Below are 22,697 nucleotides of genomic sequence, written 5' to 3' on the forward strand. Positions count from 1 at the left end.
TTTAAGAATGTGAAATGTCAGAATAATAGTAGAGAGAATGATTTATTTAAGCTTTTATTTATTTAATCACATTCCCAGTGGGTCAGAAGTTTACATGAACTCAATTAGTATTTGGTAGCATTGCCATTAAATTGTTTAACTTGGTTCAAACGTTTCGGGTAGCCTTCCACAAGCTTCCCACAATAAGTTGGGTGAATTTTGGCCCATTCCTCCTGACAGAGCTTTTGTAACTGAGTCAGGTTTGTAGGCCTCCTTGCTCGTACACACTTTTTTAGTTCTTCCCACAAATGTTCTATAGGATTGAGGTCAGAGCTTTGTGATGGCCACTCCAATACCTTGACTTTGTTGTCTTTAAGCCATTTTGCCACAACTTTGGAAGTATGCTTGTCCATTTGGAAGACCCATTTGCGACCAAGCTTTAGCTTCCTGACAGATGTCTTTAGATGTTGCTTCAATATATTCACATAATATATCCACATTTTCCTTCTTCATGAGGCCATCTGTTTTGTGAAGTGCACCAGCCCCTCCTGCAGCAAAGCACCCCCACAACATGATGCTGCCACCCCCATGCTTCACAGTGTTCTTCAGCTTGCAAGCGTCCCCCTTTTTCCTCCAAACATAACGATGGTCATTATGGCCAAACAGTTCTATTTTTGTTTCATCAGACCAGAGGACATTTCTCCAAAGAGTACGATCTTTGTCCCCATGTGCAGTTGCAAACCGTAGTTTGGCTTTTTTTATGGTGGTTTTGGAGCGGTGGCTTCTTCCTTGCTGAGCGGCCTTTCAGGTTATGTCGATATACAACTCGTTTTACTGTGGATATAGGTACTTTTGTACCTGTTTCCTCCAGCATCTTCACAAAGTCCTTTGCTGCTGTTCTGGGATTGATTTGCACTTTTCACAACAAAGTACGTTCATCTCTAGGAGACAGAACGCGTCTCCTTCCTGAGCAGTATGACGTCTGCGTGGTCCCATGGTGTTTATTCTTGCGTACTATTGTTTTTACAGATGAACGTGATATCTTCAGGCATTTGGAAATTGCTCCCAAGGATGAACCAGACTTGTGGAGGTCTCCAATGTTTATTGTGAGGTCTTGGCTGATTTCTTTTGATTTTCCCATGATGTCAAGCAAGGAGGCACTGAGTTTGATGGTAGGCCTTGAAATAGAGTGGGGCAAAAAAGTATTTAGTCAGCTATCAATTGTGCAAGTTCCCCCACTTAAAAAAGATGAGAGAGGCCTGTAACTTTCATCATAGGTGTACTTCAACTATGACAGACAAAATTAGAGAAAAAATCCAGAAAATCACATTGTAGGATTTTTTATGAATTTATTTGCAAATTATGGTGGAAAATACGTTTTTGGTCAATAACAAAAGTTTATCTCAATACTTTGTTATATACCCTTTGTTGGCAATGACAGCTGTCAAATGTTTTCTGTAAGTCTTCACAAGGATTTCACACACTGTTGCTGGTATTCTGGCCCATTCCTCCATGCAGATCTCCTCTAGAGCAGTGATGTTTTGGGGCTGTTGCTGGGCAATATGGACTTTCAACTCCCTCCAAAGATTTTCTATGGGGTTGAGGGCTAGGCCACTCCAGGACCTTGAAACGCTTCTTACGAAGCCACTACTTCGTTGCCCGGGCGGTGTGTTTGGGATCATTGTCATGCTGAAAGACCCAGCCACGTTTCATCTTCAATGCCCTTGCTGAAGGAAGGAGGTTTTCACTCAATCTCACAATACATGGCCCCATTCATTCTTTCCTTTACACGGATCAGTCGTCCAGGTCCCTTTGCAGAAAAACAGCCCCAAAGCATGATGTTTCCATCCCCATGCTTCACAGTAGGTATGGTGTTCTTTGGATGCAACTCAGCATTCTTTGTCCTCCAAACACGACACAAAAAGTTATATTTTGGTTTCTAATGTCCATATGAAATTCTCCCAATCTTCTTCTGGATCATCCAAATGCTCTCTAGCAAACTTCAGACGGGCCTGAACATGTACTTGCTTAAGCAGGGGGACACGTCTGGCACTGCAGGTCCCCCCGTGTGGTTCTGGGATTTTTGCTCACAGTTCTTGTGATCATTTTGACCCCACGGGGTGAGATCTTGCGTGGAGCCCCAGATCGAGGGAGATTATCAGTGGTCTTGTATGTCTTCCATTTCCTAATAATTGCTCCCACAGTTGATTTCTTCAAACTAAGCTGCTTACCTATTGCAGATTCAGTCTTCCCAGCCTGGTGCAGGTCTACAATTTTGTTTCTGGTGTCCTTTGACAGCTCTTTGGTCTTGGCCATAGTGGAGCTTGGATTGTGACTGTTTGAGGTTGTGGACAGGTGTCTTTTATACTGATAACAAGTTCAAACACGTGTGGAGGACAGAGGAGCCTCTTAAAGAAGAAGTTACAGGTCTGTGAGAGCCAGAAATCTAGCTTGTTTGTAGGTGACCAAATACTTATTTTCCACCGTAATTTGCAAATAAATTCATAAAAAATCCTACAATGTGATTTTCTGGATTTTTTTTCTTCTCATTTTGTCTGTCATAGTTGAAGTGTACCTATGATGAAAATTACAGGCCTCATCTTTTTAAGTGGGAGAACTTGCACAATTGGTGGCTGACTAAATACTTTTTTGCCCCGCTGTACATCCACAAGTACACCGCCAATTGACTCAAATGATGTCCTTTAGCCTATCAGAAGCTTCTAAAGCCATGACATCCTTTTCTGGAATTTTCCAAGCTGTTTAAAGGCACAGTCAACTTAGTGCATGTAAACTTCTGACCCACTGGAAATGTGATGCAGTGAATTGTAAGTGAAATAATCTGTCTGTTAACAACTGTTAGAAAAATGACTTATGTCATGCACAAAGTCGATGTCCTAACCGACTTGCCAAAACTATAGTTTGTTAACAATAAATTTGTGGAGTGGTTGAAAAATGAGTTTTAATGACTCCAACCTAAGTGTCTGTAATATTCTGACCTCAATTGTATGTGGCACAACTGTTTACAGATTCAACACTTCAACTATTGTTTATTTATTTAGAATGTTGAAAGTAAAAGATTGCAAAGATGACCTTCTGCAATTTAGCCTAACCGGTTTAAAGCAAATCTTAATATATTTCTATGGGCGTAGTTAGCTGGTTGTCTTTGTATGGAAGGAGTGAGATGACCTAGTGACAGCGTCTCAAGCAAAGCACAAGGTTGACGCTTTGCGTGCGCAGCCCAAATTTACCGACACACACAACTTTTCTTGCCTAACAGGCTAGCTAGCGAGACACAGATATTCTTGCAGAAAAAAAGGCAGTTCGCGGGCGCTATAGTAATAGAAAGAAAGGTCGTTGACAGACACTATGGGTTCTAAAAGGTTAAATAGATTTATTATCCTTTTTTTCAATGTAAATGTTCCATAGGCGCGCATCAGTGGCTTGTATGTGTGGAGCCTTTGAAATGCTAAACCTGTTTTTTAATTTGTAATTTTCAGTAATTTACTGTGACACTGGCAGTCATTTGCATGAAAGAAAACAGTGGACAAAATTTCATGACTGCCACAGCCCTAAGCATGTGTATGTTTGGGTGTACTGGATGTTAATTCTCTGCGTCATCTCTCTACAGAATGGGAGTGGTGCTTGGGCAGATGAGAATGACAGTGGAAGAGGAGGAAGAGGAGAGGCCTCCAGAGACTTTGCTAAGGTACGTATCTGGTCTGGAGCACATTATGGCTGAACCAGGCTTTGGTTAGCACTCAGAACACAGCTCCAACAGGTCATCAAATACCTATCTAGCCGTAAAGAAAGAATGTTATTAATCTCGTAGAGAAGGTCACAGGTCAGATTTTATATAATGAACCCTTACTATTTATTAGTAGTGATTGCTTGATGATACTTCCTGCTTTCCTTTAGTTAGCCAATTGATTAGAAGCAATTCAATAAATACAAATGCATGTTGGACTTGAGTGGTATATTTAAAATCAAAAGATAAGACTGACTGTAACTCGATGGCTTTCACCTTCAGCTGTATGAGCTTGACAGTGACCCCAACAGAAAGGAGTTCCTGGATGACCTGTTCACCTACATGCAGAAACGAGGTAAGAAGACTGACGTTTAGAAAGCAACTTTCCCCTACTACTTCCATTTAGACGACATTCATTTCCTCTTCTATGTACTATGGTTCACTTGTAGAGATACTGAAATTCTCATAGATTGTGTCTTGCCTGTATGATTCACAACACCATAGTTTCTCTTCCACTTTCAGTCGCATGCAAGTGCACGCACGCACACACACGAAACAAGCCCTTTCTCAGAGAAAGTAGTCAACTAGAAAATAGACTTAAACTATAGAACACTGTAAATCCTGTTTCGCTGTGTTAAAAGTGAGATCAGCCTCTTGGTGTCCCCTCTAACGCGCGCACACACACACACACACACACACACACACACACACACACACACAAAACAAGCTTTTCCTCTCCTCAGAGGAAAGAGTAGTCAACTAGAAAATAGACTTAAACTATAGAACACTGTAAATCCTGTTTCGTTGTGTTAAAGGTGTTCGAGGGCTTGTCAGGTGAGATCAGTCTCCTGCTGACCCCCCCCCACACACACACACACACACACAAGTCTCAGACCTGAGAGGACCTGTTTAGGCTGTGACTAATTCACTAAGCAAACAGCCTGGAAGGCTCCACAATCAGTTTACTTTCTAAACATGGTCACTCAAATGAGAGAGACCACCTCAGACTACAGAACTGCTAAGGGATAAAAGGCTCAGTTCAATCCAACCTGTAATTTGCAGTATTTTCCCAGTATCTTATAAGCATAGCTTTTTCCCTGTGGTCATATCACATTTTCAGAATGCTTTTAGGTCATGTTCAATTGCCAGGTACACTCCTCTCTATATGTATTTGGACAGTGAATCTACATTTTTTTATTTGTCTCTATACTCCACCATTTTGGATTTGAGATCAAGTGTTTCATATAAGGCAACAGTACAGAATGTCACCTTTTATTGAAGGACATTTTCATAAATATCTGTTTTACAGTTTAGAAATGAAAGCACTTCATGTATCTAGTCTCCCTATTTGAGGAAGTCACGTATTTAGACAAATTCACTAAAAGTGTATTAAAGTAGTCAACTTTAGTATTTGGTCCCATATTCCTTGCACTCAATGACAACATCAAGCTTGTGACTCTACAAACTCGGATGCATTTGTAGTTTGTTTTGGTTGTTTCTGGTTATGTTTTGCCCAATAGGAACTGAATGGTGACCAATGTATTGTCATTTTGGAGTCACTTTTATTGTGAGTGAGAATATAATGTTTCTGAACACTTCTGCATTCATGTGGATACTACCATGATTATGGATAATCGTGAATTAATTGTGGAAAAGGTTCAGTGAGAAATTTAGAGGCACAAAGAACGTTACTTCCTCCTTTTCACTCTTTAATTTATGTTAGTATTGTGGAGTAATTACAATGTTGTTGACCCATCCACAGTTATCTCCTATCACAGCCATTCAACTCTGTAATAGTTTTAAAATCACCATTGGCCTCATGGTGAAATCCCTGAGCGCTTTCCTTCTTCTCCGGCAACTGAGTTAGGAAGGGAGCCTGTGTCTTTGTAGTGACTGGGTGCATATTTTCTCAAGGCACTCTACCATGGTGAATTTAATGAATTGGAAATTATTTAAAGAAATAAAACAAATGTAAACACAAATTCAATTTTTCAAATGGAAAAGTTTGTATTGCGAAGTGACAAGATAAGCATCTAGCATGTGAGTGTTATTTTTCAAAGCCAGTGATAATTGGTAATGGTTATATTGGGCTCATTTTTGAGAGTTCAAAGACAACTTTGGTAGTATTATAAACTTTGAAACAACGGGTTTGTTGTAGGCTACAGAATGAGAGAAAAGTTGTTTCTCTGAACCTCAGGCAATAGGCTCAAACAAGCCTGTTTCTCTCCCCAGTCAGAGGCAGCCTGCTTGTCTCATAGACTCTGACCAGTAGCAGCAACCTATCCTCCTTATTTATGTTTAGAAAACAATTTTGAAGGCCAAAATGATGTTCACCCAAGATGAAAGGGAGCCATGACTGAAAAGGTTTGGGAAGCCCTGCTCTAGCTAATGATTAGTACAAATACATATGGGCAACCCCATGTTTCTGCCTATTTATTTATAGCCACTATGCTGCATAATTTGGGCTACAGGTGATAATGCGTATTGCTAAATAACACACCAGCCTGTTAATATGGACCAATATTTTGTTAGGCACATTTGTTCAAGGGGAAATTATATTTTAAAGGTGTCACCATTTTACTTTGATTAATTTAGTTGTAGAAAATTCACCGGGGCTGCGTTTAGTAAGAAAACAAAACATAATACAACATTCAATGAAATGGAAACGGGGGTGTTCTGAACGACCGGTTGAAAACAGGGAGGGTTTCTGTTGTGGATTCAAAATGCACCGCTTCACTTAAAATATGTCACTCATTGCTTCAAGCCACACCTCAGCACACCTACCAAACGGAGCAAATGGAGGCTACCTTAAAGTCTGTTCAAGAAAGTTGAAGAACATTTTGGGGAAGTGTCATTCAGTACAAGCCGTTACGCAACGTAGCAAACATTCAATCAAACCCCAGAACTGACTTTCACAGTCATTCTACCAAGAAATGGTCAAGCATGGTTTCTTTCTTAATTGTTAGAGTTAGACCAACAGTTTAAAGTAATACAGAAATGATTGGTATTTCAGTTGTGGTTGGGATATATTGACCAAATTATCAGGAAAGTTTTGGATGTATTTTCCCTTAAAAATACTCCAGAAACATTTCAAGTCAATTTCTTCTTGTTTTATTATCCTGCCCCATGAAGGGTGTTGAACCCGGAACCCATTGACCCTGACCACCCATAATATGCAACACAAAGTTACGCACTTAGCAAAACCTAACACAAACTGCAAATAAACCCGAGTTTGTAGAGTCAAATGCTTGATGTAGTCATTGTGTACTAGGAATATGGGCCGAAATACTACACTTTTGACTACTTTAATACACTAAGTGAATTTTGTCCAAATACTTCACTTTCTCAAATGGGTGGACTAGATACATAAAGTACTTGCATTTCTAAACGGTAAAACAGATATGTATGAAAATACCCTAAAATAAAAGTTGACATTCTGTACTGTCACCTCATGAAACATTTGATCTCAAATCCAAAATGCTGGAGTATAGAGCCACATGTAAAATGTTAGTTTCAATGTGTGTGTGAACTAAGATACTGTCAAAACATTGTCACGGCGGATGCCATAGACTCCAATCCAGTCAAATGACTTGAGTCCCTGTAGAGAGAGCCTTATGTGTGTCCTCACACGGCCAGTGAAATCAGCGGTAGCTAGTGACTCCCCACCCTGGTCCCTGGGCCTGGCTGGCTTGGCCTAGCACGTGTGTTTTAGATGTCTTGTTGGGGGATAATGTATTAGTTAGAGAGGGAGAGGATCTGTCATTGTCCAATTAGCATGTCACTGCTCTGACAGTGGGGAGTGGAAGGCTGACCCTTGTACTATGTTGGTCAGATGGGAATCTTCATCAAGCCGACTAAAACTGGATAGATGATGATTTAATCAGTTTTTTGTGGTTTCCTTTTTTATCTTACATACTGCAAGTGTGTTGTTTTCACAACCAGTCAAGTTCAATCTGGTTTCATTCATGATGCATCATTTTGTTCAGAACATGGTGCCAGGATGAGTTTCAAAATCAAATTAGTTGTGTCACATGCTTCGTAAACAACAGGTGTGGAATAACAGTGAAATGCTTACTTACAGGCCCTGCAGCGAGAAAGAAATGGAGAAATAATAGAAAAGTTAAACACATAATAATATTTGTTTTATTTCACCTTTATTTAACCAGGTAGGCTAGTTGAAAACACCTTTATTTAACCAGGTAGGCTAGTTGAAAACACCTTTATTTAACCAGGTAGGCTAGTTGAAAACACCTTTATTTAACCAGGTAGGCTAGTTGAAAACACCTTTATTTAACCAGGTAGGCTAGTTGAGAACACCTTTATTTAACCAGGTAGGCTAGTTGAAAACACCTTTATTTAACCAGGTAGGCTAGTTGAAAACACCTTTATTTAACCAGGTAGGCTAGTTGAAAACACCTTTATTTAACCAGGTAGGCTAGTTGAAAACACCTTTATTTAACCAGGTAGGCTAGTTGAAAACACCTTTATTTAACCAGGTAGGCTAGTTGAAAACACCTTTATTTAACCAGGTAGGCTAGTTGAAAACACCTTTATTTAACCAGGTAGGCTAGTTGAAAACACCTTTATTTAACCAGGTAGGCTAGTTGAAAACACCTTTATTTAACCAGGTAGGCTAGTTGAAAACACCTTTATTTAACCAGGTAGGCTAGTTGAAAACACCTTTATTTAACCAGGTAGGCTAGTTGAAAACACCTTTATTTAACCAGGTAGGCTAGTTGAAAACACCTTTATTTAACCAGGTAGGCTAGTTGAAAACACCTTTATTTAACCAGGTAGGCTAGTTGAAAACACCTTTATTTAACCAGGTAGGCTAGTTGAAAACACCTTTATTTAACCAGGTAGGCTAGTTGAAAACACCTTTATTTAACCAGGTAGGCTAGTTGAAAACACCTTTATTTAACCAGGTAGGCTAGTTGAAAACACCTTTATTTAACCAGGTAGGCTAGTTGAAAACACCTTTATTTAACCAGGTAGGCTAGTTGAAAACACCTTTATTTAACCAGGTAGGCTAGTTGAAAACAAGTTCTCATTTGCAACTGCGACCTGGCCAAGATAAAGCATAGTAGTGTGAACAGACAACAACACAGAGTTACACATGGAGTAAACAATAAACAAGTCAATAACATAGTAGGGGAAAAAATAATCTATATACATTGTGTGCAAAAGGCATGATGTAGGCAATAAATAGGCCATAGGAGTGAATAATTACAATTTAGCAGATTAACACTGGAGTGATAAATGATCAGATGAACATGTGCAGGTAGAGATACTGGTGTGCAAAAGAGCAGAAAAGTAAATAAAATAAAAACAGTATGGGGATGAGGTAGGTAAATTGGGTGGGCTATATACCGATGGACTATGTACAGCTGCAGCGATCGGTTAGCTGCTTAGATAGCAGATGTTTAAAGTTGGTGAGGGAGATAAAAGTCTCCAACTTCAGAGATTTTTGCAATTCGTTCCAGTCACAGGCAGCAGAGAACTGGAAGGAAAGGCGGCTAAATGAGGTTTTGGCTTTAGGGATGATCAGTGAGATACACCTGCTGGAGCGCGTGCTGCGGGTGGGTGTTGCCATCGTGACCAGTGAACTGAGATAAGGCGGAGCTTTACCTAGCATAGACTTGTAGATGACCTGGAGCCAGTGGGTCTGGCGACGAACATGTAGCGAGGGCCAGCCGACTAGAGCATACAGGTCGCAGTGGTGGGTGGTATAAGGTGCTTTAGTAACAAAATGGATGGCACTGTGATAAACTGCATCCAGTTTGCTGAGTAGAGTATTGGAAGCTATTTTGTAGATGACATCGCCGAAGTCGAGGATCGGTAGGATAGTCAGTTTTACCAGGGTACGTTTGGCGGTGTGAGTGAAGGAGACTTTGTTGCGAAATGGAAAGCCGACTCTAGATTTGATTTTGGATTGGAGATGTTTGATATGAGTCTGGAAGGAGAGTTTGCAGTCTAGCCAGACACCTAGGTACTTATAGATGTCCACATATTCTAGGTCGGAACCATCCAGGGTGGTGATGCTAGTCGGGCGTGCGGGTGCAGGCAGCGAATGGTTGAAAAGCATGCATTTGGTTTTACTAGCGTTTAAGAGCAGTTGGAGGCCACGGAAGGAGTGTTGTATGGCATATATACACAATGAGTAAATAACTTGGCTATATACAAGTGGTACCAGTACCAATTTGATATGCAGGGTTACAAGGTAATTGAGTTAGCTAAAGGTGTACAGTACCAGTCAATATTTTGGACACACCAACTCATTCAAGGGTTTTTATTTTTTACTATTTTCTACATTGTAAAATAATAGTGAAGACATCAAAACTATGAAATAACACATGGAATCACGTAGTAACCAAAAAAGTGTTAAATAAATCAGAATATATTTTTGATTTTAGATTCTTCAAAGTAGCCACCCTTTGCCTTGATGACAGCTTTGCACATTCTTGGTATTTTCTCAACCAGCTTCACCTGGAATGCATTTCGATTAATAGGTGTGCCTTGTTAAAAGTTAATTTCTTAATGCATTTTAGCCAATCAGTTGTTGTGACAAGGTAGGGGTGGTATACAGAAGATAGTATGGACTTGGTCTCATACCAAAATAAGGCTATGGCAAGAACAGCTCAAATAAGCAAAGAGAAACGACAGTCCATCATTTCTTTAAGAGTCAATCTGGAAAAGAACTTTGAACGTTTCTTCAAGTGCAGCCACAAAAACCATCAAGCGTTATGACGAAACTGGCTCTCATGAGGACCGCCACAAGAAAAGAAGACCCTGAGTTACCTTTTCTGCAGAGGATAACTTCATTATAGTTAACTGTACCTCAGATTGCAGCCCAAATAAATGATTCACAGAGTTCAAGTAACACATCTCAACATCAACTTTTCAGAGGAGACTGCGTGAATCAGGCCTTACTTCATGGTCGAATTGCTGCAAAGAAACCAAAACTAAAGGACACAAATAAGAAGAACACTTGCTTTGTCCAAGAAACACAAGCATTGGATATTAGACAGGTGGAAATCTGTCCTTTTGGTCTGATGAGTCCAAATTTGAGATTTTTGATTCCAACCGCTGTCTCTTTGTGAGATGCAGAGTAAGTGAATGGATGATCTCAGCATGTGTGGTTCCCACCATGAAGCATGGAGGAGGAGGTGAGATGGTGTGGGGGTGCTTTGCTGGTGACATAGTCTTGAATTCTAAATAAATCACTGACAAACTTAAACAGCATGGCTACCACAGCATTCTGCAGCGATACGCCATCCCACCTGGTTTGCGCTTAGTCCCATTTTCATATATTTTTCAACAGGACAATGACCTTAAACACACCTCCAGGCTGTGTATTGGCTATTTAACCAAGGAAAGTGGTGGAGTGCTGCATCGGATTACATAGCCTCCACAATCACCGACCTCAACCCATTTTGAGATGGTTTGGGATAAGTTGGACCGCAGAGTGAAGGAAAAGCAGCCAACAAGTGCTCAGCATATGTGGGAACTCCTTCAAGACTATTGGAAAAGCATTCCTCATGAAGCTGGTTGAGAGAATGCTAGAGTGTGCAAAGCTGTCATCAAGGCAAAGGGTGGCTACTTTGAAGAGTCAAATACAAAGTCTATTTTGATTTAACTCTTTTTGGGGGGGGGGGGGGCGGTTACTACATGATTTCATAGTTTTGATGTCTTCACTATTATTCTACAATGTAGAAAATAGTAAGATTAAAGAGTAGGTGTGTCCAAACTTTTGACTGGTACTGTACATATAACTAGGAATAAAGTGACAGATATTAAACAGTAGCAGCAGTGATGAGTCAAATAAGTTATTCAAAAGTAATTTCAAGATAATTGTGAGTGGTGATGGGTGAGTCCTGATTTATAGCTGTGTTGTGTTTCCAATAAGATTCACTGAGAGAGTGATAACCCCCAGGCTTCTTTATTGATGATATCACAGGATCATTCTAGAACCAGAAGGTCAATGCTTTTAGCGGAGATGTTTTCTATCCTGTCATTACCATGGTGCAGCAAAGAATTTCACCTACGTGGCTACCCTGTCAATACCTCTTTTGTGGCCTGAGAGAGAAAGAACCCCCCTCTCCTTTTTTCTACTTCAATAAGCGGCACTTGGCTGACCTCCGCTGTCTCCTAAATCGGGGCCTTAATCATGGCGAACAAATTGCTTGGCTGTCTTCCCACTCGGCTGTGAGAACAGGGCAGCACAGCACACATTCCCCAGGACTACCGTGAGATGCAGCCCTCAGCCGCTTGCCTCGCAGGCCAGGCCGGTGATCTCTCTGACAAAATGATGTCCGGCCCTGTTATGAGGCACTGTACTCCATTTTTTTGGTTTGTTTTTGTGGCTTCTGCTGCACTATCAAATGAAAATACAGATTTATACTGGGATACTGCATTTCATTTTCAGTTGTGCTTTGAGGGTACATTTTTTTTCTCATTATTACCTTGTTTTGAAGTAGGAGAAAACACTCTAAGCTAATGATATTGAATATATTTGGACAGCTGACAGCTGATCAAAGATGTTAGTTGGAGAAGAGAGTGTGAGTTTCTGAGGAGTGAAAGAAAGAAAAGAGGAAATGGGAAGGTTGAGAGGCCCAAATGGAGGAGCAATTACCCACTTCATGCCCCCCCAAGTCCTTGGGAAGTGGGAAATAACTGAAAGGAAGCTTACGAGAGAATCCCATTTGGCCTTGTGTGCCTAAAAACAGGCGTGTTTGTGTGTTCATTGTTGAGGAATTTCACCAGCTGTCATACACCCAATGAGCCTATGAAGAGGCCCATTGACACGCCCCACATTAGAGTAGCAGCAACAGCAGCAACGTTTCCTCTTCAATTGGTGGCTGAGGACTCAGGAGTGTTTAGCTGCCGTGTTTTCCTGTAGCCTGATTGTTTATCATATCCGTTTCACTTCCTGCATTCTCTCTCGTTGGGAACGTGGAGAAAAACTTTGACACTGTTGTGTTGCTATTAACTGTCTTAAAGGCTTCGATTTAAGCAGATGGGTGATTGTTTGTTTTGGTTTGACACCCCTCCCTCACCTCTTGCTCTGAGATGGGCTGGGAGGGAGCAGTAAGGGAGACTAGGAGAAACGGGCACTTAAATTCTTTTTTTTTTAAACAGTGCAAAGCAGCCAAATGTCTGTCACCGCTGTCCACTTGAGATGATTAATGGTGCCTAGGTCTGATGGACAGAACGAGTGTGAGAGACTTCTGTTTAGGGAATCACGGGACGGAGAGAGTGGGGTTAAGACAAGTGTTTAACCCCCCCCCACACACACCTCTCCAACAAAAAGATAGACCCCTCCAAACTAGAGAATGGTTTGATCCACCCCAGTTGTCCCTGCTGCCTGTGAAGAAGTGTCCTGTCTTGTCGTATATATATATTTTTTTTCATTAACTTTGATTTATTCAGTGGAGACCAATTGAGACCAGAATCTCATTTTCAATGGTGCCCTGATGACATAAAGATAAACTACAAGATAGAATAACAAGTGCATTACATTAGAACATTACAAACATCACAGCCATTATAAACAAGTAATTAAAGTCAATATATCATAACAGTTGCATACCTTGGTGAACTATTTTCATTTTTATTTCTACTTTGCACATTCTTCCACTGCAAATCTACCATTCTAGTGTTTTACTAGCTGTATTATATTTACTTTGCCACTATGGACTTTTGTTTTTGCCTTTACCTCCCTTATCTCACCTCACTTGCTCACTTCTACTGTATTATTGACTGTATGTTTGTTTTACTCCATGTGTAACTCTGTGTCGTTGTATGTGTTGAACTGCTTTGCTTTATCTTGGCCAGGTTGCAATTGTAAATGAGAACTTGTTCTCAACTGGCCTACCTGGTTAAATAAAGGTGAAATACAATTAAAAAAATTATCATCAGGGGTTTAAACTGCTCTGGGGTAACCAGGGAATCCAAATGTAATGCATTTTGTAAGTCATTCCAAAACATGTGGAACGTTAAAACTAAAAGCATATTTACTTTGTTCGGAGGAGACCCGAGGAATGTCAAGAGTTAAGCAACCGTGTTAACAGGTTTGGGATCTCATGTTTTTATACTTTAACAACAAAGTTTAGTAATTGGGAAGCTTATATAGTAGCGCTTCTAGTGTAGGGTTGGGCAGTATCCAGACTTTCATACTGTACCACACCGGGGTGGGTATACGCTATTACCAAATGTGGCAACAAACAAAAAAATATATGTATGTATATCATTTAAAAAATGTATTTTTAAATACACACAAAACAGTTTTGACAAGACCAATCTTGATCCATGAGGTGATTTAATGTCTTTGCTGTAACCATTAAACTTGATCTTGACATCTAGCCACTTAGCTAGCAGACCAAATGAATAGCTGGAGCCCAGAGCAGGATATCATTCATTTGACACATCTTAGATTTCTTATATTTATAAGCAGTGGGTGGTGTAGCGTGCACCCTTGCAGCTGTGCCCCTAACTCCCTATAATTGTATTGAAAATCATACCGTTGGTATTATGAAATACCCTAGTATACGGTGGCGGTGTCAGAAGAAGTCCTGAAAAATTGTCAGACTCCTGTCACTCAAGTCATAAACTGTTCTCTCTGCTACCTTATGGCAAGTGGTACCGGAGGGCCACGTCTAGGTTCAAAAGGCTCCTTAACAGCTTCTACTTCCAAGCCATAAGACTGCTGAACAATGAATCAAATGGCCACCCAGACGATTTGCATAGACCCACCCCTGCCCCCCTCTCGTTTTTACACTGCTGCTACTCACTGTTTATTTTCTATGCATAGTCACTTTACCCCTACCTACATGTAAAAATGACCTCAACTAGCCTGTACCCCCGCCCATTGACTCGGTAGCCCCTGTATATAGCCTTATTGTTATTTTTTGTTATAATTTTGTTTTTTACTTTAGTTTATTTAATAAATAATCTCTTAACTCGATTTTCTTAACTGCATTGATGGTCAAGGGCTTGTAAGTAAGCATTTCACGGTTGTATTCAGTGACAAATAAAATGTGATTTGATTTGATACAGTATAAATGGTAGTCGTCTTCCAGCAGGACAATGACCCCAAACACACTTCAAAAAGCACCCAGGAAAGACTCGAGACAAAATGCTGGACTGTTCTGAAGTGGCCAGCAACAAGTCTAGATCGAAGTCCCATTGAAGACTTGTGGAGAGATCTGAAAACAGCAGTTGGGAGAAGGCACCCTTCTAATCTGGGAGAACTGGAGCAGTTTGACCAAGAGGCGTGGGCCAAACTACCAGTACAGAGGTGCAGGAAGCTCATCGATGGCTATAGGATGCGCTTGATTGCAGTTATTTTGACCAAAGGCTGTGCTACCAAATATTAAGTCTAGTGTCAATAATTTTGTCTGTTGAATGGATATATTAGGTTCTGAATTAATAACAAAGGTTCTGTAATATTAACAGTGAAATAAAGAATTGTGGAGACCAAATACTTTGTTCAATTTCAACTTATTTTTAGGGGAAATTGTGAGTTACTTGAAAAAAGTGTGAGGGTGCTAATATTTTTTTGGCCACGGCTGTATATCGCCCAAACATGGTTTAGTGTTGAGTGTACTGTAGGAAGTTGATGCGTCAAAAAACCTGATGCTGGGGGTTTGTTTGGCTATTGGAGTAAGAGGTTATTATAGGGAAATCCTCCGTAGTAAAGATTTAGATTGAAATGCTGTAAGCCGGCCTTGTCTGTGCCATTTAACCAGAACAGTGGACTGGAGAGAGGGACAGAAACTGATCTGATGGTGGTTTTGCATCATGAGTAGCCACCACTAGTCAGCTACTTGTTTCCCCCACTCAACCCCAATGGACATGTATTCTTGTTACTCACTCGTCATTCTGTGGACACGTATCCTTGTTTACGCACATCACCACTTTTAACTGCAGCAGCTGTATAGAATTTAAAACTAGTTGTAAATATACACTGAGTATACGAAATATAAAAGTCACCTTCCTGAAACCGGTGTGCCTGGTACCTACTACCATACTCAGTTCAAAGGCACTTCAATCTTTTGTCCATTCACCCCTATTCACCCTCTGAATGACACACATCCATGTCTTAATTGTCTCAAGACTTAAAAATCTTTATTTAACCTGTCTCCTCCCTTTCATCTACACTGATTTGAAGTGGATTTAACAAGTGACATCAATAAGGGATCCTAGCTTTCACCTGGATTCAGCTGGTCAGTCTGTCATGGAAATGTTTTGTACACTAGGCAGGGTAGCCTAGTGGTTAGAGCTTTGGACTAGTAACCGAAAGGTTTCATGTTCAAATCCCCAAGCTGACAAGGTACAAATCTGTCGTTCTGCCCCTGAACAGGCAGTTAACCCACTGTTCCTAGGCCGTCATTGAAAATAAGAATTTGTTCTTAACTGACTTGCCTAGTTAAATAAAGGTCAACAAAAAAATTAAAATGTTGTCTTGTGATCGTTTTCTATTCTATTATTTTACTTAGTATTATTTTATTGTTTCATTCACTTCTTTTTAACCTGTGTTGTTGGAACTCTGAGCTTAAGAATTTCACTGTACCCTGCAATTACATCTGCGACCCTGTGCATGTGACTAATAAACTCTGAATTGATTTGGATTTGTTGAAGGCAGGCTTCTCTTTGAACTACAGTAGCTCCGCCAGCCGGCTCAGCACAGCCAGGCCTATTAGCTAGTGAGTGAATCTCGAGGCTGACAGTAGTTGTGCCCTAATCGTCTTAATGTTACCAGGCTGTCGGTCAGTCAGCTGTGTTTACTGAGGGCCGGGCCACGTTGGCTTGGCGATGTGTTGGCGGCCAGGGCTGCGTAGTGTAGCGGCGTGGGAACAGTGGACGCCAGGAAGTCCCTAACAGTAACCCAGAGACGGAGTGCTCTGTCCACACCAATTACACCACAAATGGGCTCCAGGGGATCCATGTATGCATTACATTACCACTCTGAGCAGGGCTAACACTCACGCTACAGAGCCCCCCCCCCCCCATACAGGACAGGGAGGTGCGCTGTGCTGTACACACTCACACTTTAGCAGAGCTACAATGGGAACATTCTGTGGCCTGTTTAATAGGGCTTTATTTTCATTTAACAGTTTCTGGAAATGACTTGCCTGAGAGTTTTACCAGCTCTTTCATATGAGCACATCTGTCCATACTATTATAGTAGGTGTTGTGTGAGCAAAATGGTTTCCAACTGAATCCAAACCTGTTGAAACTAACCTCCCCCGCTGGTCTGAGAGGTGGTAAAACGTCAGGCTACTCATATGGTGCACTGATTTAGAAACCATTTATTTGAATTTCATTCTGGTTTCACTACGCTACTAACTCAAAACCGTGAGTGTAGCAACCGTGAGTGTAGCAACACGTTATATAGATGACTAGCTCACAGATTCAGCTCCTTGTGAGAAGTGTGTGAAACATGTCTGTAAAGAACAGTGACTGGGGCCAGAATAGAAATGTGGTGGTACTTGAAAATCTCTCCTCTGTCCTCCTCCCTCGTCTCCCCTCACCCCATTTTCCCTCTCTTCTCCCCTCACCCCATTTTCCCTCTGTTTATTGTGCTACAGTTACAGCCACTGAAACTTGATAAGACCGTGGGGGATAGGGGCTGAGGGTAGTGCGCAGGGCAGGCGGTAGGGGGAGGGGCTGGATTAAGGGGCCTCCTGTCCCGAATAGAATGATTAATGAGCCCCTAAAACTGGGGTGCCCCGCCTTTTTGATAGGGGGAACACTGACGGACAGCAGACTAGGGAAAGGCCGCCACGTGTCTGGACTGCAAGAGGGATGAAGGTAACCAACAGACAGAGGAGGAACAGGGAAAGGAGAGAGGGGAGAGGGTGCCACAACTACAGAGGCATCAGAGGGGAAGTGGAGCGAAGGGAGGCATCAGGCCTGCGTGTTTGGAAACAAGGCCACAGTCTTTCATTTCCCTTGGAAATGGGCGATCCGTCACTGGAGCAGACACTGGGGGTGTGTCCCAAACAGCACCCTATTCCCTATATAGTTTACTGCTTTTGACCCGAGCCCTATGAGCACTACTTTTGACCTGTGCCCTGGTTAAAAGTTCTGCAATATATGGGGAATATGGTGCTATTTGAGACACAGTTTGGGTCTGGGGCTGGTCCAGACAGGCAGGAGCTGGGGATGGGCTGGCAGAGTAGAGTGGGCCCCTGAGGGAGGAAAGGGTGGGAACCGCAGGGCCAACCCCAGCCCAGCGCAGTCAGAGCCACTGCTTTATAATAAATGCCTTATAGAATCTTTACAGATGCCAAAAAGGACAAGTATTCTTAGCTGCAGACATTTCTCTCTTTTTTTGATCAAAGATGTGGTCAGCGTGTTGATATGTTAGAGGTCTGAGATTGTCTTGGGTAATTTTAAAACCCCGCCCGCCCAAATTACAAAGCTGTATTTAGATGCAGGCTCATCCACAGGCAGACCCGTCTGTCCTCTGTTTTTCCACACTTCAAAACCAAAGGAAATTGGGGTTTTCCTGATGTTAGCTCGATGGGAATCTACTCCATCCTATTTGTTTTTAGTTTCGGTACCATCAGGGGCCCGCCCTTCTTTTATGTTTTAGTGTCTTTCTTTCTTTCTTCCTCTCCCCACCCCCACCTCTTCCTGTCCTTTCCTGAATCAATCTACTTGGTTGTGGGGTGTATTCAGTGATGTAAATGTTGCAGACAAAAACAAAATGAATAGAGCTGTGACGATTCCCTACTCTATTTGACAAGGTTTCAATCTGACCATTGTCCTGTTCTGTGTGCACTGGAGTTGCAATCCAGTGATGGATGGACTGAAATAGTTAACGGCCCCTGAAGGAGATCTTCACCAGCACAATAGCCCTGCACTGACATACAGTATGGTATATATAGTACCGTTACATACGACTCAGTAATGTACTGGTACACGTTGGGTTTTCAAGAGAAACAAGGAATGACAGATGTCTGTACTGTCGGGGGATAAAGGATGTCTCAAAAGAGCCTTAGTCCGCGTTGTACTCATTTACGCACACAGTCAGTGGTACAGTATCGATCCTACACCTTTTTATTGCTTTCTCTAGGTTACAATGTCAGCCCACGCTACTATGGTCCACGTATATAGACTGTTCCATTCCAGCTCAATGTTCCAATCAGCAGTTACCATAGAGAGGGTTTTGTATTGAGTTGTGAGGGGTGCCTGGTTTCCTCTCCTCCAGACCCTATGCTATCCCCAGTCCACAGCAGCTGATGCTCCTGTATTGATCTCTTGCTGGGCTCCAAATGAGGCTCGCCAGCTGATGGCTTTATCTGTCAATCTGGGTGTCCATTGATTGGGAGCAGTTATCTATGAAATAAAGTGAGGAGTGGGGGGAGCAGAGGTCCACTGAGACCCTGTCAATGGTCCACCTGCCGGTGGAGAGGTTTCTGTCCCCTACCTGCCCTCTAAACCAGCCCTGTTTTAGTTGACCGCCTCTGTGGTCACTGCTCTATTGTTATTTGAGGAGCAGCTGATTTCAGACCTGTCTCACTTGATTACCTCAGACGAGAATGATGACGTTTCATATTTTGACGGGGAGAGTAAACGTAGAAGCACAGTGGAGATCAAAAAGCCGTCTAGTAATGTGCTCATGTCAAATTTCATCAAGCCAATTTTTGCTTTAAAAAAATAAATAATTGACAGAGATTTACCCGCCAGTGCAATTTGGTTATTAGACTACTGAAACTGAATACAAATGTAAAAGTGTAGGCTATGGTTTGATCTCCGGTTGAGGGATTTGAGATCAGGGCTAGATCTCTTCCGTCTACCGGGCCATGTTTACCTGCAGGGTGAAATGAAGGTGTAAATACCCCCCCCCCCCCCCCCCCCCCCCCCCCACACCTCTTTATCTGATGCACTCTTGATTATAGTCCAGTCAGCCAGTAGTCCAAGCCAGACCCCGCTTGGCCTCGAGGGACCAAAGGGATTTGGGTTACAGTCTCACTTTTCACACTATCCACATTCCGTCCTTTCAATCCCCCTCCCCCAATTCACCAGGTGACCCATCTTTGTGACCCATCTTTATGACCCGAGAGGAGGGAGTCAGGTTTCTCTCTCTCTTGCTCCTTCTCTCACCCCTTTATCGCTGATCTTCTTACTGAACTAATTGTTCCCAAGGAGAGAGAGATTACCGTCCCCATTTTGGACTGCAGCCAGATCACGGTCTACTCTGTGAGTTGTTACTGTTGTTCCTTTATCATTGACGAGACTTGATGTATCAAAGGATTTGTCCTATAAATAAAAAAGGCTCTCATTCCCAGGCCTCAATCTAGTGATTTACATGTTGTGTACTGAGTTTAACATATAATGGAAGGTCTCTACTCCTCAAATGTTTGTTGTGGGGTTTATTTTTCATGGTTTGTCATGAGACACTACCCCCCCCCCCCCCCCTCCCAGCTGTGCTTTTATATCCTCGCCTGCCTGGTGTTATTGGCCTCCTACATATATAAGGGGTGATCTTAACTCTCGCTATAGATAGGAGGGCTGGTTGGCTGCTGTGTGTCCACGTACGTGTGCCGTACCACTTGATCTGAATTGGTCAGTCATGTGATGCATATGAATGGCTCTCCCCAGACTAAAGATAGCTGAAGAATTCCATACCGTCGTTGGACTTTACCTTCTATGTCCCTCGGCCCGGCATTAAAAATCAAACAAACACTGCTCCAGCAGCAGCATAGCAGGCCCTGACAATACCAGGCTCGACCATATGAACATGTAAACCAAATGGCCTTGGGTCCCTGGGTAAACTAAACATCCAGCAGGAGCAGTAAGGGCTGTAGTGGGCCTGAGGCAGAACAAAACAGTGGTGGGGAGCTGCAGGCCCTTGTTTGGTCTAATCTTGGATATTGCTGGTGGTGGGTTGGGATCCAAAGGGGTTTGGGGGGGAGGGTGATCATCTGAAAGGACTCAGACACTGACATGAGGCAGAGGCCATTTGTGTTTTGGCTGACACCTTTTTTTTTATAGCAGTAATCCAGGCTTTATCCAGCTGGCTGTCCCATCCACCTCATCCGCTCCTTCCCTCTCTCAGAGCATGGGGGGGTCCACAGAAAGCAATATATCCTTTAGATAATGGGCTTATAAATGCGCTCCCGCCTGTCCTTGTCTCTCTCTCACCTCTCTCCATCCTCTCTTTCCTTCCTCTTTTCCTCCTCCCTCACTTCCGAAGAGGTGGAGCAGGATGGTAGTGAAACCCCACACCTCGTGGCAGCACATTCTGTAAAAAATGCATTTCCTGTCTCTTCTCTACCCCTGTCAGCTGGAGTGCCAGTAATGTGAAGTCAGCTATATATCATTTATTTATTATAGAACTCTTTAATGCAGACAGCTGTTTTACAAAATAATTGGTCAGGGATCATCATGTAATGACCTTGTTTTTTGTCTCACGGAGATGGAAGGCATCCTTGGAACTGTAGGGAGCAGTGTGGATGGTGAAGGGGGTTAAACCTATCATGTGACGAGGGGATGCTTCAACACCAGTCTCATTGGTGTGTTTTTTCAATCCTGGAACTGTGACTCACTGATTTGACTGGTTCAGACTGCAGTAGGCTGGTCTCAGTCTCTCTTTCGGTCTTGTTCTCTATCCAGCATAATGTCTTCTAAGCTGGACTGTGCTCACTACTGAAAATAATACCTCAATTACTGTACTTTAACTCCCTCCCAGTGGGGTGCCTCCTGGGGGCCTTTCTCTGTTGGGCCCTGGCCCTGTCTGAACACTGGAAGTACCGCGACTGGAGGAAGGAGTTAGGGAGTGGCTCAGGGAGCCTTCACCACCACAGCACTTCCCACCACCATGACCCCTGACCTCCACAGCCATTAATCACTTGCCTCCTGATGGCCTTGTCCCAGGGGGAAAATCAGTCCAGGGCAAAGGACGATGGGAGGTGAAGCCTGTAGCCAATTACAAATTGTTTCGGTGCTGCTGTGGACAAATCCCTGATGCCCTTTGAGGGAAAGCAGCCAATAGTGGCCAACATTAACCCTAGCTTGAGCTAATACTTCAGCTGTTCTGTGGCCTGCTATCATGGCTACGCTGCTCTGCTACTCATTTCTGCATCGACTGACTCGGGGGTTGGGTTTCCCAGATTAAACATGAGGTGTTTAAAGTGATTGTGCCCACAGGCCTAAAAGGGCTGGAGCAGATGTTTCTCACCAAAGACTGGTGGGTTGTTAGTTCTCACTAATGTTTCTCTATCTCCTCCAGTCCAGCTGAAGGGGCTTTGGTTAATTACGTCATTTAATCATATTCGTAAATGGGTTGTTGCAGTTTGCTCACATTTCAGCAGATCCTGTTGAAACGTGTTCATATGATTCTGTACCGTTTGGTTTATTGTACCGTCAGGTTTATTGTAGTGTTTGTATTTATTACAAATTCGGAGTATAAATCTATTGTCTAAATTTAAAATACTGATTTGCTTCTTGCTATACATCGCTTCCTGATGGTCCTCTTCCTGACATTGATATTACTCTCCTGGAATGGAATAGAGGCATTGGTGTGAATTAAAGCCTAAATGCTGGGTTGTCAGTGCAGGTCAGGTCTATTGTGCTTATCTGTTCTGGCCTCATTGTCCAGGGGGACATACGGCTGGCTGTGTATGAAAACGGCTTCCTGCTGACCTGCACTTTAATTCAGACATCAATAACCCCTGGCCAACCTTTGACCCCTGCAGTTGTACTAATTGTTTGATGCAGGATTGATGTCCTTGCAGCGCTGCATTAAATAACTGTGGCCTGACCAGGGCTCAGGCTGGCCTTTTTACACCACATTCCTGCTGCTTTTGATAGGCTGTATGTTCTGGAAGCGCAGGGCTACTGGCTCCTGATCTATCTACCCTCTACCCGGCCTCTCTCTCTCTCTCTCTGTCTCTGTGTCTCTCTGTGTCTCTGTCTCTGTGTCTCTCTGTCTCTCTGTCTGTCTCTCTCTCTCTCTCTCTCT

At 42.5% G+C, this 22,697-nt stretch overlaps 1 protein-coding gene across 3 annotated transcripts in view; it reads left to right on the top strand.

The window, feature by feature from the left end:
• The window catches only part of LOC109895421 (AT-rich interactive domain-containing protein 3B), a 75,253-nt gene that overhangs the window by 41,748 nt on the left and 10,808 nt on the right, over positions 1-22,697 (top strand). For all 3 annotated transcript variants that reach the window (XM_031830857.1, XM_031830859.1, XM_031830858.1), the window contains 2 exons: positions 3,608-3,685; positions 4,007-4,079. In XM_031830857.1, coding sequence (XP_031686717.1) covers positions 3,608-3,685; positions 4,007-4,079 — 151 coding nt within the window. The remainder of the gene's footprint in view (positions 1-3,607; positions 3,686-4,006; positions 4,080-22,697) is intronic.

Source organism: Oncorhynchus kisutch, linkage group LG8 (assembly GCF_002021735.2).
Source record: "Oncorhynchus kisutch isolate 150728-3 linkage group LG8, Okis_V2, whole genome shotgun sequence".
Taxonomy (NCBI): Eukaryota; Metazoa; Chordata; class Actinopteri; order Salmoniformes; family Salmonidae; genus Oncorhynchus; species Oncorhynchus kisutch.